Source organism: Pongo pygmaeus, chromosome 2, assembly GCF_028885625.2.
Source record: "Pongo pygmaeus isolate AG05252 chromosome 2, NHGRI_mPonPyg2-v2.0_pri, whole genome shotgun sequence".
In the NCBI taxonomy this organism is placed as follows: domain Eukaryota; kingdom Metazoa; phylum Chordata; class Mammalia; order Primates; family Hominidae; genus Pongo; species Pongo pygmaeus.
Window position 1 is genome coordinate 118,041,087 of NC_085930.1, and position 14,286 is coordinate 118,055,372.

At 34.8% G+C, this 14,286-nt stretch overlaps 1 protein-coding gene across 16 annotated transcripts in view; it reads right to left on the bottom strand.

Annotated features, from left to right (window-relative positions):
* Window positions 1-14,286, bottom strand: part of ARPP21 (cAMP regulated phosphoprotein 21) — a 157,213-nt gene that overhangs the window by 82,143 nt on the left and 60,784 nt on the right. For 11 of the 16 annotated variants that reach the window (XM_054482510.1, XM_054482511.2, XM_063662059.1 and 8 more), the window contains 2 exons: window positions 6,149-6,257; window positions 4,158-4,259 (listed from right to left, as the gene is read on the bottom strand). In XM_054482510.1, coding sequence (XP_054338485.1) covers window positions 4,158-4,259; window positions 6,149-6,257 — 211 coding nt within the window. The remainder of the gene's footprint in view (window positions 1-4,157; window positions 4,260-6,148; window positions 6,258-14,286) is intronic. The other 5 variants (XM_054482519.2, XM_054482521.2, XM_063662061.1 and 2 more) reach the window with 1 other exon arrangement.

Consider the following 14,286-nt stretch of genomic DNA (forward strand, 5'->3'; position numbering starts at 1 on the left):
ACTTGCAAATTTTAATAGCAGAGAAAGATAAAATTGTCACAGTAATTAAGTGCAACATTCAAAGCTGTCACTTATATGCATTCTCGGATATAAAAGGCTTGCTTCTTTTCAAAAGAAGAAAAATGATTTTGCTTAATGGGTTATAGAGTTCTCTCCCACATCCCACCCTCAACTCTTGTGGCACCACATGCCCTTATCACCCATCCCCACTGAAGAGGAGTCCCAGCACATGTTAGGAGGACCACAGATGAACTCGTCACTGAATCTCTATTTATACACAAATATCCTTCAGAAATTAGCCTCCAGGCAAAACACACCTTCTCAAGTATATTGCTTTATCAATTTAACCTTCCCAAAGTCAGTTACATTGCATAGAATTAACCATAAAATAAGCCTAAATATAAAGTTTTGCCAAAGGAAAAAAGAATTACATTTCACATATATTGACTACAAAAAATACATTTATTATTTAGGTACTAAATTCTAAATTGTTGTTTTGACTTACACCTATTTAGTTCTCAAATAATGAAGAAATTTGTCTTATCTCAAAATGTCAAAATTCTCAAAGTGGATTTGAATTTTTTTCTGGAAAATCCCCAAAGCAACTCCCATATTTTATGTGCCTGTATACAAAAGCACACACACACACATACACGCACACACATACTCTCTCTCTTTCTCTGTCTCACACACACACACACACACACACAGACACCTTAGACACCAAGATATATTTGGAAAATATTCAAGAATGTTTCTGATTTTAAAATAAATTTGACTTTTGCTAAATTGTAAATACCAGGAAGTATTTCTGAACTTTCTACTTTTACTTCAAGTAGCAAAAAAATACACTTAAGCAAATTTGAACCTATCTGAATCACTCCACTGCTTAAATAACAATTGCCAAGGAAAGCCGCTTTGTTAGCTCAGTTTTCAAATTATGAAGAAACTAAAGACCAGCTATGAAAAAGATTAGAGTTCTGTAACATAGTTTCCTTATGCTGGATTCTTTGCATTTGTTCTCTAATTGATTTAATAGACTGTAATTATCGTCTTATGAAAGAATGATCTTGTGCCTCAGCCATTTGGGCACTAGTAATGATCATTTGGGGATCTGGAAGTACTAGATGAAGGTCCCCTAAAGTGTGCTGCCTTTATGTTTGTGTCAATAGAGGATACAGTAATAGCCTCTTTATACAGGGTCACCCCCAATGATCCCTGCCTTTTGATATTCACAACCTTTTGTGGTACTTTCCACATTGTTCCAAAGTTGATCTGAGTGTCCGAGACAATATAGCTGGGAAGATATATCATATCCAAGATTAGGTTATAAAAGACTGTGGCTTCCATCTTGGGCTTTCTCTCTCTTTCTCTCTTAAATCACTTTCTTCAGGGGAAGTTAGTTGCCATGCCATGAAGACACCAAACAGCCTATAGAAGCCTACATTGTAAGGAACTGAGATCTCCAGCCTATAGCCAGTGAAGAATTGAAGCCTTCCAATAATCATGTAAGAGAGCTTGAAAGCAGATAACCACTTGATCAAGCCTTCAGATGATTGCAGCCCCAGTTGACAGCTTAACTGTAAACTCATGTAAGACTTTGAGCTAGAATCACCCAGTTAAGCCACTCCCAGACTCCTGACCCATAGAAATTGTGAGATGATAAGTGTTTTTTGTTTGTTTTCAGCTGCCAAATTTTGGAATTTTTTGTTATAAGGCAATAAATAGCTAACACATAGAAAATACCAGTGGTATGATTGCATATCTCTAGCAGAGCTATACAGATAGAGAGAAAGACAATGGGTGTTTCTTGCCCTCTAAGAGAAAGGGTCTTAGCCTTTTAACAGTTATGGAAACTTGTAAGAACATGATATACAATAGGGACCATTTCTTTAAAAAATGCACACATGTTCATGAACATGATTTGCAAATGATGTCTGGGACTTCATTTAATCCTTCAAGCCCTTCTATGAGTATAGTCTGAGTACCTGATGCCAATTTAAAATGCTGCCCTAGGATATCAAGTTAAAAGGCATGCTAGAAACAGGCTGGTCCTCCACTCAAATTAGTAAAGCCAGAAGAGCTGGCCACTAGAGAGGCTACCAAAGTGGCTCACACCTCTATTTCTACAGAGAGAAGAAACCACAGCATTTTAAAGAAGGCTGCCAAATGATTTCATGGATTTAAAAAGCTATGGCAATAGCTTGACATTTAAGATTTCTCACATTTAAATGTGCTTTTATTTTTTAAAAACTGTTGATACAGCATGTGGGCATAGATGCTTCAAATAGCAACACTTGCCTAAAATGTTTAACCCAGATCCCCAGCTGTTAATCTCGTTAACAAGGTTGTAGGGAAATGCAATATATAGAGAAAGTCATGCAGAACCTGTCTCCCAGTGACCTCTCTTTGTACATGAGAATTGGCGAATGAAATAAGCAGCACAGGTGTCATTTTCATCACAGACAGGCATTAGTGACAGACTTTCTGTCACCTAGCCGTCAAGTGTCTAACAATGTGACACAACTTTAAAAACAGCATAATATTGCGTGTGCATTTTATGTGTGATTTGTATTTTCTTTTCAACATAACTCATTCATAAATTACTTGACCTGCCAGGACCAGAGTGTGAGAGAAAATGTGTGTGTGTGTGTGTGTGTGTGTGTGTGTGTGTGTGTGTGTTTGAGAGAGAGAGAGAGAGCGCAAGAGAGAGAGAATAAGAACAAAAAATGAATTAACTTTCAAAAAAATTATCTCTATGAAGCTCTATGAAGGTCTTCAGACAGGAAAATGCTACTTCCCAGGCCACTGTAGGCATCCTTATTATGACTGGAATAGATCCTCTCATCACTTCATTCTTGTATCCACCAAACACAATTAAAGGCCCACCATATGTCAGGCTGTATTTTGCATTATCTAAAATTCTGACCATAAAAAAAGTCTGAGTAGCCTACACATATGCAGAGTCTTCTAAAATTGCATCCAGACCTCCAACTATGGTAACTTCCATCTCCCTCTCTCTCACACTCTTCTAATTTCAGAGCTCTTAGCTGGATTATCCAATCTTCAAAATTCTATTTCAGTGTGTTCAAGAAAGGTGGCGGGGGTTGTAGGCGGTGGGATATAAACGTGAAAGAAGTGCAGTGGTGGAGGAGGTTGAATCTCCCCTGCACTTTCATATTAATGGAACCAGACCGGCTGGAAGATCAGAGAAACTGGCTTTGGCCTGAAACTTTTCAGGACAGCAGTCTTCCTCCAAGCTAAGCACTGAAGCCTACTTCTCTGGGCTGGCTTTGTGTTGTCTCCAGAAGCAGATCACAGCAGGAGATCAGATATTCCACTAGACTCTACAAAGCTTGCCATGTTGGCCACGGAGTCTTACAAAGGAGCTCACACTCCTACTTACGCAGGGGGAAGAGCCCACATCATTTGAGGAGGCTGCTAAATGATTGCATGGAATGAAAACGCTATGGCAGTTGCTTACCCTTTTCCTTGCATTTAAATCCAGCCTCTATTTTTTTTTACCTTTTAATGTTTAATTAATTGCATTTTATCTTGACCATAGTGAGAAAAGATAAAAAATTCCAACCATTTTTTTTGCTGTGGGATTTGTTTTATGATTATTCCCTTGACAAACTGTTCACAGATTTGATTTGAAATTGAGGAGAAAAATAATCTAACTTTGGTATAATGAAATGTCCATATTTGCTAAGAACCCAGAAAATACTCGTTGTATATGGATGTGTGTGTGAGATAAACAGATTCTTTCTTCTTTGTAATTCTTTACCCTGTACAATGTTGTCATTAAAAAGAAAAAAACACTAGGTAGGTAATCTGCTGGCTAATGTGGAGGTGAAGGCATTTCTTCAAGTCTGACAACCACTCTCTGTACTTAAGGTCTGTATCACTGACCAAAATCATACCTCTCTATATGTCCCCACCAGTCATATCCTAAGAACACACCCAAACCCTTGGCTAGGTTTCTATCACTTCCCTGAACCAGATCCTCTTCCAGAATCACCTCTAGTTTTCTTCAGTTTGATTTGTTCTCTGGCTCCAGCCTTTTTATTCCCTGCCACCTCGCTGTCTGGGGAATGAGGAAGCCTTACCGCTGTTGGAAGGAGTGCACTAAAGAGGCAATTAAAACAACTACTCACATCGTGTGCAAATATTCTCTCCCTCACTCTCTGATATTCCTCTTCTCTCTCTTCAATTGATTTACTTCGTCTGTCATCTCTAAATGGATGCATTCTGTTTTGCTGAACAGAAAAAAGAAATCAGGAGGGTTATCCAAATTGCGTTGTTAGAAATCTGTGGTTAAGCAACTGTCAGCTAAGAATAATAAATGTTCACTTAAACAAATGGAGCCTGAAAAGTCTCATTCTCTCTGTTTCCTGAGGAGGCTGTGTTGGGTGCATGTACCATGTGTGTGCATGACATGCAATGGTGAGAGGTGTTTGCTGCTGCTGGTTGGTTCCTCACTGGATGCAAGTAGCACAGGTGTTTCCAAAATGAGTGCACCTCCCTGTGCCTCATGTATTCAGCCAATTCACATACGTGATGGCTCATCACTGATGGACTCTGTCTCTCTTGCTTACCTGTGTGGTTCTGACTCCTCAGAAGGAGGCAGAATGCCGATGAAAAAAGAGGAAGTGGCTAGTTCAAGGTAGCTGAGGGAAGAAATCATTTTGAAAGCTTGGGGACTGGAGAAAAAGCAAGTGAGCAAGGAAAGTAATGAACAGAAAGGAAGATGTGGACACTATTTCTTCATCTTCTAATTTGTGTTATTCATTCAGTGACTGATCCCATGAATTGCATTTGGCATAGAATGAATGACCTCAGGTTTACAGGCTAAATTTTAAAAACCTGTTTGTTGACAAGAGTCAATACCAAGAACTCTAAAGTAATGCTTCAAAGAACCCAGCATGAGGACTGCTCTTTATCCTATTTTCTGACTACTTCCTGTATCTTAAGTCTCCTTCCATCTATTCTTTCCATTCCTCACAAACTGCTCTGCACTAACCACATTCATCCATCCATTCAACAGACACCCACTAAACGTGACACAGGCACATGTTTCATAGTCAACAGGAGCCATGGTGTAGCTTGGTGGTAGTGGGAGGAAACGAGATACAAATGATGAACAAGTTTTTAAAAAGTGCATCAGAGATGCACACACTGGCTGAATGACTCACCGAGAGTGATTAAAATGATAACTTGAGATGCATATTGTCTTACCTTTAAGAATTCTAAAGCAAAGTCATTTTCAAAAAAGTCTATTTTGATTGTCAGAGACACAAAGTATAATTGTAATGGCATTTATATGACTTTCTATTGTTATTATCATTTTAAAATTTGTGGGATTTTTTTTTTGCCATTTACTTAGCTTTCTTCTAATCACCCTGGATCCCATAGCACCCCCCCCCCGGCCCCCCCATCTAAAGAAGAGATTTAGTAAAGTCTCTTTGCTCCTGTCCAGGTACCGCAAATAAGGCTACTCTAGAACAACATAATGTTTTGTCACAAGCAAAATACACAAGGGTAAAGTTCTGCTACACTTCATGCAAAACAAGCAGACAATTTACATGGACCATAAAACATGGGAAGGAGAGGGGATAAAAGACTAAAACATGAACTCAATTCTTTTCTGTGAAGACTTATTTTAGGATAGTTGCAAAATCCACCTGTCCTCACCATAACAAGGTTTGTTCTTTACAGCTACACCGGTTGATCATCGGTCCGTATTGATAATCCAGCTCAATTTGTGCACAACTGAAGGACAAAGCTGTAGGGAGTGGAACGACTGCCATAGTTACACAGACATCTGGAAATGCGACTGACAAAGCTTTTCTCCACAGCTCGGAGCCTGTGGCATCCCGACCCCCCCAGACATGCAGCAGAAACTGCGCCAAGCACCACCCATGCAGCCCAACACAGAGCCATTGCTAAAGCAACCAGGACATATTTGTTTTGCTACCAAATGCCAAAGGGGGAGGCAAGGAGGAGAAGGAGGTTGGAGATAGGACAGTGGTGTCAGAGGCAGGGGAGGATTGGAGAGAAGGCAGGGACAACAGAGGGACGACAAGAACATCAGTCAGCCCACCTTCAAAAACAACAATGTCAGCCACTCTCAAACTTGAGAACCAACCTGATTGTCTTCTTTATCAATACTAGAGTTATCTCGCTTCAAGATAAACCGCTTCTGGGATTCTTCACCTTTTTCATCTTTTAAATGTTCACAAAACCTTTGCTCTGGTCTGCCAGCAAAGTAAAACATATCAATAAAAAAGTTTTTTCCCCTTGTTTAAAGTTATTTTTTAGTGTTGTTCTTCCCCCACAGTGTCATTTAACTTAAAAGTTTACAAGTGGTTTTGATACTAGAGTTGCTGGCAATATACAGGTAGGTAATAATATGTCACTTCACATGTTGTTAGAATACTTTTTGTTGTTTTGAATTTGGGGTCTTGTTTGCTACATGCTGCTCATCATGGCTGAAATTGAAAAACAAATTTAAAGGCCCGCCTGTATATATCGTATAGATGTTTTCTTTAGTTATTTTGACCTCTATTACTCCTGAATTCAAATAACTTCCTACCCATATTCTGAAACAAATATACATGTTTAGAACTTGAGAGTAACACATTAATTCACCAATGTCTGGAAACCGGCAGAATATCTTCTATCACATCTTGCCTTTTAAGAGTCTTTGGACTGTGTAGTGAGAGAGGATCACTTAAAAATTATTTTCTGCCTCCTCCAAAAACAAAAGCTCTGGAATCTGGCTCCAGTAGACTCTGACACCCTTGACCATGTCTTGTAAATCAGTTCAGTAATTGGAGAAAATGGAGGTATTTAGTTTAAACAACTTAATGGCTGATAAGCATGGGGAAGATGCTTCAAGCAGTTACACATTATTGATTAGTCAATTGATTTTTTTTAGGTCCTCTTAATCATTTGGCATTATTAAAGGAAACGGCTCCACTTTCTTGTTAATTTCTCACAGTTGTCATTGCAGACCACAGAACTCAATGAATGATCTGGACTTGGGTTCATCCACAGAGGAAGGGCTAAAACGTTTGTTTCTGGTTTAGACAGTTAAAATTTATGACTCTCATTAAAGGGTCTCTGTCATATCTGATATATTACTTCTGAAGCCTAGAAGGTTTTCTGTCCCTACAGGGTTCATTATGCTTTGAGTCATTAGGAAGCCACTCACAGTGTCTGTTGTGTAATATGAGTGACCAGTAATTAAGAGAAACTTATCATTTGCTCCTAGCTCCAAAATAAGCAAATAGCACTTTAAAAATAAAGAAGTAGTTTAAGTGTATAATTCAAATCTTGATGAGAAGCATTTTTTCTTTCCTTAAATACATGTATATAAATTATAATAATTTTGATGAGCAGACAATAGCAAAAAACTGGAATAATATCAGTTAGAGTTTTTTAAACTGAGTATAATTTTTGGAACATGGTGTCAATATCTTATTCGATCCTTACAATAAAAGTTTGGTGCAGAAGCAAATATTTTTTGCCTCTTTTAAAGACAAGGAAACCATCCCTTCATGCTTCTTTTGATTTCACGTTTATGAATTTGCCCAGTAAGCCACAAGCATCACACAGCCTGGTCACATCTTTCCAGAGACTCAGTTTTGTTCCTCTATATTGTACACAGTGGGCTGAAGGCCCTCAAACCCCAAAATAAAGAACAAAATTCCTCCATCAAATTATCCTACTTTTCAATGTAAATGTTTTCCACCAAATTTAAAATGTAACCAAAAACCTGAAAGTGCTAATATGACATAATAAAATTAGTATTCTAAAGAAGTAAACCTGTACTTTACAATGAAAAGGTCATTTACAGTAGAGAAATTAAACATGTTTCAGTGTAGCATAGTCACAAGACACTTCAATTTCTTATTACACTGTAAAGATATTACAGTGTAGACTTGCAGTTCCCTGTAAACACTAGAAATTCTCCAGATTTTTTTAAGCATTCCAACATTTTCATCCAATATTTATATGTTGTTACACATTTTTTTTCCATAGCAAGTGAAATTAGGATGCTGACTTAAATACAGATGTTGATTGTATCAATGTTATTTTGGTGTCTTCTAATATCCCCAGGCTCTGTAATCTGATAAACTCCAGTTAAGTGAAATGATATACTAACTTCTAAATTTACAGAAATTTCGTTTGTATTTGTTTGTAATAGTCTGTAATTGTTCATTTACAAATAAAATTATCTCAGAATGTGGACTTTCTGATTCATGAGCATAAAGTGAATTTGTTATAGATTGACTTATTTAGGTTGAAAAGCATTAAAGTGAGATTTCAGGACACTAACCAGAATTAGAATTTAAGTTTCATGTCAGTACAGACCTTGTCTGTTTTAAATACTTAAGTCTTAGTGCCTAGAACCATGCCTGGTACCTGAGAGGCATTTGGATGAATAAATAAATTAACCAATGTATAAGCAAATGAACATTTAGCACAGCTATTTATAAATCACTATAATTCAGGGACAGATAAAAAAGTCACTTAATAATATATCAAATTTTAAATCCTATAATTATAAATCAGAAATAATTTGGTTAGTAGGAGTATAAATTCAAATTTAGAACATTAGTGAGATCTTTAAAAATCAGATTTATGTTTCAATTTACATTGACCAAAATTAATCATGTTACAAAAACAAATGTTTTTGTTTGTTTTAAATCTGAGGGTATCTTGGGAAGACATGGAAGTGTGAATGAAAATCGTGGCCTTCCTAGTTTTGGAACTTCTCAGTTTCAAGTGTCATTGTATCTTTAAAAGAGCTACTTAAACATTATTTTAAAAATATCATTTCCATTTCTTTGTAGTAGTCATTTATTTGTTTTTCATATATTTGGAAAAAAATGCATCTACACCATAACTAAAAAGTAATCAAAAGGCTTTTTCTAATTAATAATATAAATATTGTTTAGAGCAAAAATATTTCCTAATGATACAAATTATGCAAAATGCATCCTTAATAACTGCATTTCAAACACCTTAGGTTTTTCTCAAATACTGGAATTTAATAGTTCAAATTATTAATCCTTTTATATTTTTCCAGAAATATTGAATGATCATAGAGAAACTATTTGAATTTTGCTTAAAAATTCAAGTGAATCTAATAAAATTTTTCTAGGTTGATTTTATAGAGAATTGTTTACGATTATAGTGCTAAAGAGCAATTTTGCAGTTTAAGCTCATGCAAACTAAGGCATACACCTGAAGTATTGCAAGTGATTAAACTAAAAATTACTGGTATTACTGGTAATGTACCATTATATTATAGCTTTGAAAACTCAACTCCCTTTCACAGTTAATTTACCACCACATCAACATTATTTCTAAGCAATAAAATGAATAGAACTAAAATAATGTATTGTAGACCTTTATTTAAAATGGTAATGGATAACTTTTAATGTATTAATATGTGAATGTAATTGGATGAAAACATTCTCAAAACTGCAAAAGGTGGTGGTATTTATTAAATCAACGATGACTAGACTTCACTATATATTTTACAGCCCTGCATCATTCATGCCTAACTTTTTTTTTTCTGGTAGATTTTAGTACATACGGCATTATTTCTATCTTTCTCTATATTATCATCAAAAAAGCATGGAAAATAAATGTAATGCTTTCTAGGTGAAAAATACTTTCTTCTTTTGAAGGTAAAAACATGTTTTTCCACAATTTGTAGCACATAACTACTGTGAAACTCATTGTTCATGTGTAGTGAAGAGCACTGGCATTTCTGGTCAATTTCTTGGCAACCCCAATCAAACCTTTGAAAAGTCAGAATTAATTCTTCATTGTTCCTTAACTAGGCATAGCTCATGAACTGACAAACAGTGTGGCTGTGTGAAGATAATCAAACTCTTGTGTTCTAGTCATTCAGTTCCAGTTTTAGTTTTTTCCCCCTTGAAGCTTGAAATAGATGAGCACTCATTATTATTATTATTTTTAATCTTTCTTATCTTGAAGTATTTTAATAGTTTATCTTATGGTCAGGTTCTTAAGACCGGATTTATTACTTTTTTTCCAAATAGTTAACCTTAATCCTTCCCTTATTTTCCAAACATAAATGAAGAATTTAATTCTACTGAATATGTAGAGTCATAGAGAGAAGTCTTGAATTTCACCCTGAGTAACTGAAAGGTGGTTATCAATATGTATACGTATCTCAAAAAATTACAAGTTTCTATGCACAACAGCATAAAATATTTTGATGGTGTAAGACACCTATCAAAAGCACTTTAATAGTCAAACAAATTAGAGAAATCTAATGACACTGTTCCCTTAATGTTTCAAAAATTTTCAATTAAAAATATGTACATTTTGGATGTATTTTATTGAAAATAGGAAAGTCCTAGTTCTTCTTTTTAAATAAGTGTATCTCACAAAACTCTTGTTCCAAATTTTGTAACACCCTTGCAAAATTCATTTTATTCTTCTCTGTTTCTATAGTGTACTGTATATATAAGCAGAGGAATGCAAACCAACTCTTTGACTCTCCTTTAACATAAGACTTTTCATGAACAACATTAAGCACAACATTTAAAAACAACATGCATTTGTAAGATATCTCTTACACTGGTACCTCTGCTCTAGCAAAAAATTTGGCTACGTGGATTTGGAGACTTAAAAATTTTTAAATATCATTTTGTCCTGACAAAGTAGTTCCATTTCTAATAATGAATCCAAAGAAAATAATAAATGAATGCAGAGTTCCATCATTCACAACAGCAAAATAGTGAAAAATCTATAGTAGATTAGGTAAGTAATTTAAGGTATGTAATGTATGATATGTAGCTCTATAAAATTATATCCAATAATATTGAGTAACACAGAAAAGCAATTAATAAAAACATAAATATGCTTTGATCATATTTATGTTGAAACTATAATATGTAAGAATAATAATGCTAGGAGTAAGTATGTCTGATGGTGGGATAACAGACAATTTTATTTTAACCTTTTATATATTTGTGATTATGAAAATAATTATTATTGTATAACAACAAAATAATGAAAATTATTAGCTTAAAAAGATAGAAAACCAATTCAACAACTTAGTAGTGGTTTGTATCCAATTACTGGATAATAGATATTTAACATATTCACATATTTTGAATATTTAGAACATACTCTTTCATAGCATGTATTATTACAATCACCTAAAATAGGCATTTAGATATTTTATTTTGTCAAACCAATTCTTTTTTTTTTTTCTTTTATTATTATTATTATTATTATTATACTTTAGGTTTTATGGTACATGTGCGTAATGTGCAGGTAAGTTACATATGTATACATGTGCCATGCTGGTGTGCTGCACCCACCAACTTGTCATCTAGCATTAGGTATATCTCCCAATGCTATCCCTCCCCCCTCCCCCAATTGTTCTACTGCACTGCTACTTTTAAAAATACCAGGTTTAATTATGCTCCCTGCTTCTAAGGCCCTCTAGTATATGTCAGCCACTCCTACCCTGCCAATCACTCTCTTTATTGCTGTGTCCTTTTTGATTTATCTATCTACATAAACATCCATTTACTAATGATAATATTATGAAAATAACTAAATAATACTGTCCACTCCGAAGATCTCTTTTATCTTATCTATAGGAGAAAAGTAAATAATGATGTTATAGAGAAAGATTGCAAGGATAAGAAAAAGGGAAAATATGAAGTTATAAAAAGGGAAAGTAATCACATGCAATTCAGACCTGGTATATTATATACTAGGTGCGTGAGCTTGATTATCTGTATTGAGCATGGTGTTGGCGACAGCACCTAACAGTCACACAGGTCAGATAGATATACTTAGCTTAACAAAACAGACTTATTTCTTCAAGTTTACCTATATACTTAGAATTTCCACAAATGAAAAATAATGTCTACAGTAGAAAAATTACTTTATAGAACGGCAATTCTTCTAAATGATATGAGGATGATCTTATATGAATTATCTAGGAAATACTGCACACATATATTCTAAAATATGAGGATAACATCAAATATATGCCTAGGTTCTTGAGATTATCAAAACATTTCAAGTTTTACATGGGGATCATTTTACAGATTGTTTGGCCCCTATGTAAAACTTGGAATGCTTTGGATTAGCCTAAAATTGAGGATTCCACCAAATTGATTCCATTGATCGATTTATCACCAATCTCAATCACGATTAAGATTTAGGATTAGCCTAGGACAATTTTAGGCTCCTTGAATTTTCAAAAACTCTAGGGTACATGTGCACAACGTGCAGGCTTGTTGCATAGGTATACGTGTGCCATGTTGGCTTGCTGCACCCATCAACTCGTCATTTATATTAGGTATTTCTCCTAATGCTATTCCTCCCCCAGCCCCCCACTGCCCGACATGTACCCTAGAACTTAAAGTATAATAAAAAAGGTAAAATAAAATTTTCAAAAACTCCAGTGGCATTTTCTAAGTAAACCTATAAACAAATAATCTAGTGTTCATCTACAAATGTGATATTTGGTTCAATATATTTGATCATTTACTTCTCTCTGGTGCTACTTTGACAGAAAGGCACAACACTTTGCATGTTGAATTCACTTCTTTTCACTTCCAACACTGAATTGATGATGAGTGATTTCTTCTTCAGCTCCAGGGTACTAATTTCTTGCAAGTTTTCTAATCTCAGGCTTTTCTTATCAGTGATAATAAACTGACTAAAATCAGGGATAAAGTATTGGTGTACTTTTTTTTTTCTTTAAATTCTCCATCCTTCCATTTCAGTGCTATAAGAACATTAAATGATAGTAGCACTAATACATACAATGACTCAAAGTTCCACTCCCTTAAAACAACCATTGCATTTTAATACATAACCTAAGTTCTTTATATAAAATGGACATAAACTAGCATACTATATTTGAAATAGCAATAGTTTCAATAGCTAAAATAGTTTTAAGCATACAGACATAACACTGAGAAGCAAGCCTAAAAACAATTATGTCTTTTCAGCTCTGCATCTTACTGTGTGACTTTCTGCAATATATTTAACCTCCCTGAGGGAGAGGGCTGTTGTTTGTTTGGTTTATTGTAAAAAATAGAAAATATAATGCTTAACTTGCTTGGGAGGATTACGTAGATGTGCAATAATGTGAGTAAGCTACTAAGCCCAGTGCTAGGCACTAGTAAAGCACTTAACAAATTTTAGAAACTATGGTTATACTGTTCATATTCTTTGAGTAGAAAAAATCTAAAGGCATAACAATAATTATTGATCCAAAATTTTCTTTAAAGTTAACCTTAAATAGGATAGATATAATCTGTATTGTAATACTAAAATAATGGATTGATCTGTGTATTTCCAAATATGGCAGTCATATTTTTCTGAAAGTGATGTTTTCTTTGGAAACTGTTGAATATAATTGTTGTTTTTTTTTGAGACAAAAGGCTTTTTGCTTATATATTGTAATATTGTATAAAAAAGAATTCCATTGAAGCCCATATGCAAATACAGTATTTCAATCCCAGTGAAGGTACAGAGTTACTAGTGTAGTTTACTTGAGAGGGAATTGCCAAATATTTTTGGTACATGTAAATAAAAGCTATATATATATTTTTTTCATTTTTCTGGCTTGAAGCCCAGAAGATGGGAAGTGAAGATTGGGAAGTTAAAGGCTATGCTCCTCTGAGAACACTGTGGTACCTGAAGGGCTGTACATTGGAAGAAGTCAGGTTGTGGGATAAAATGTGTTACATAAATGTGCACTGCTCTTGATAGATTCCAATTTATTGTTTGAAGAGTTGTACTGAACATTAAAACATGTTATTATTATTATCATATTCATTATACACAACCAGAATCTCACCTTCAAGTATTCTCTAAAACTTCTCAAAGTACAAGTGCTAAAATGACTGTCAGCCCTACAGGAGGATTTAGAAGAAACAAGGGAAACCCTCAGGTACTGGGCATAATTCTGCTGCCTATAGCAAGCAAAGATGCAGATTGAGGAAATCAAGCCACAATAATCTTGCTTCTTCCAAAACTATTATACATTTAGGACAATACTATCTCTAGTAGGTATATGTATGATGAACTTTTAACTTCTAAACTGTATGATACGTAGTATGTATTTACACACACAGACACACCTGTAGTTACACACTACATATTCACACGCATACACACACACAGTCTTGATCAAAATTGTCATGGCTCCTCAAATAAACTATGAAAAGAATTAACATGTGCTATAGCCTATACTTCTTTTGT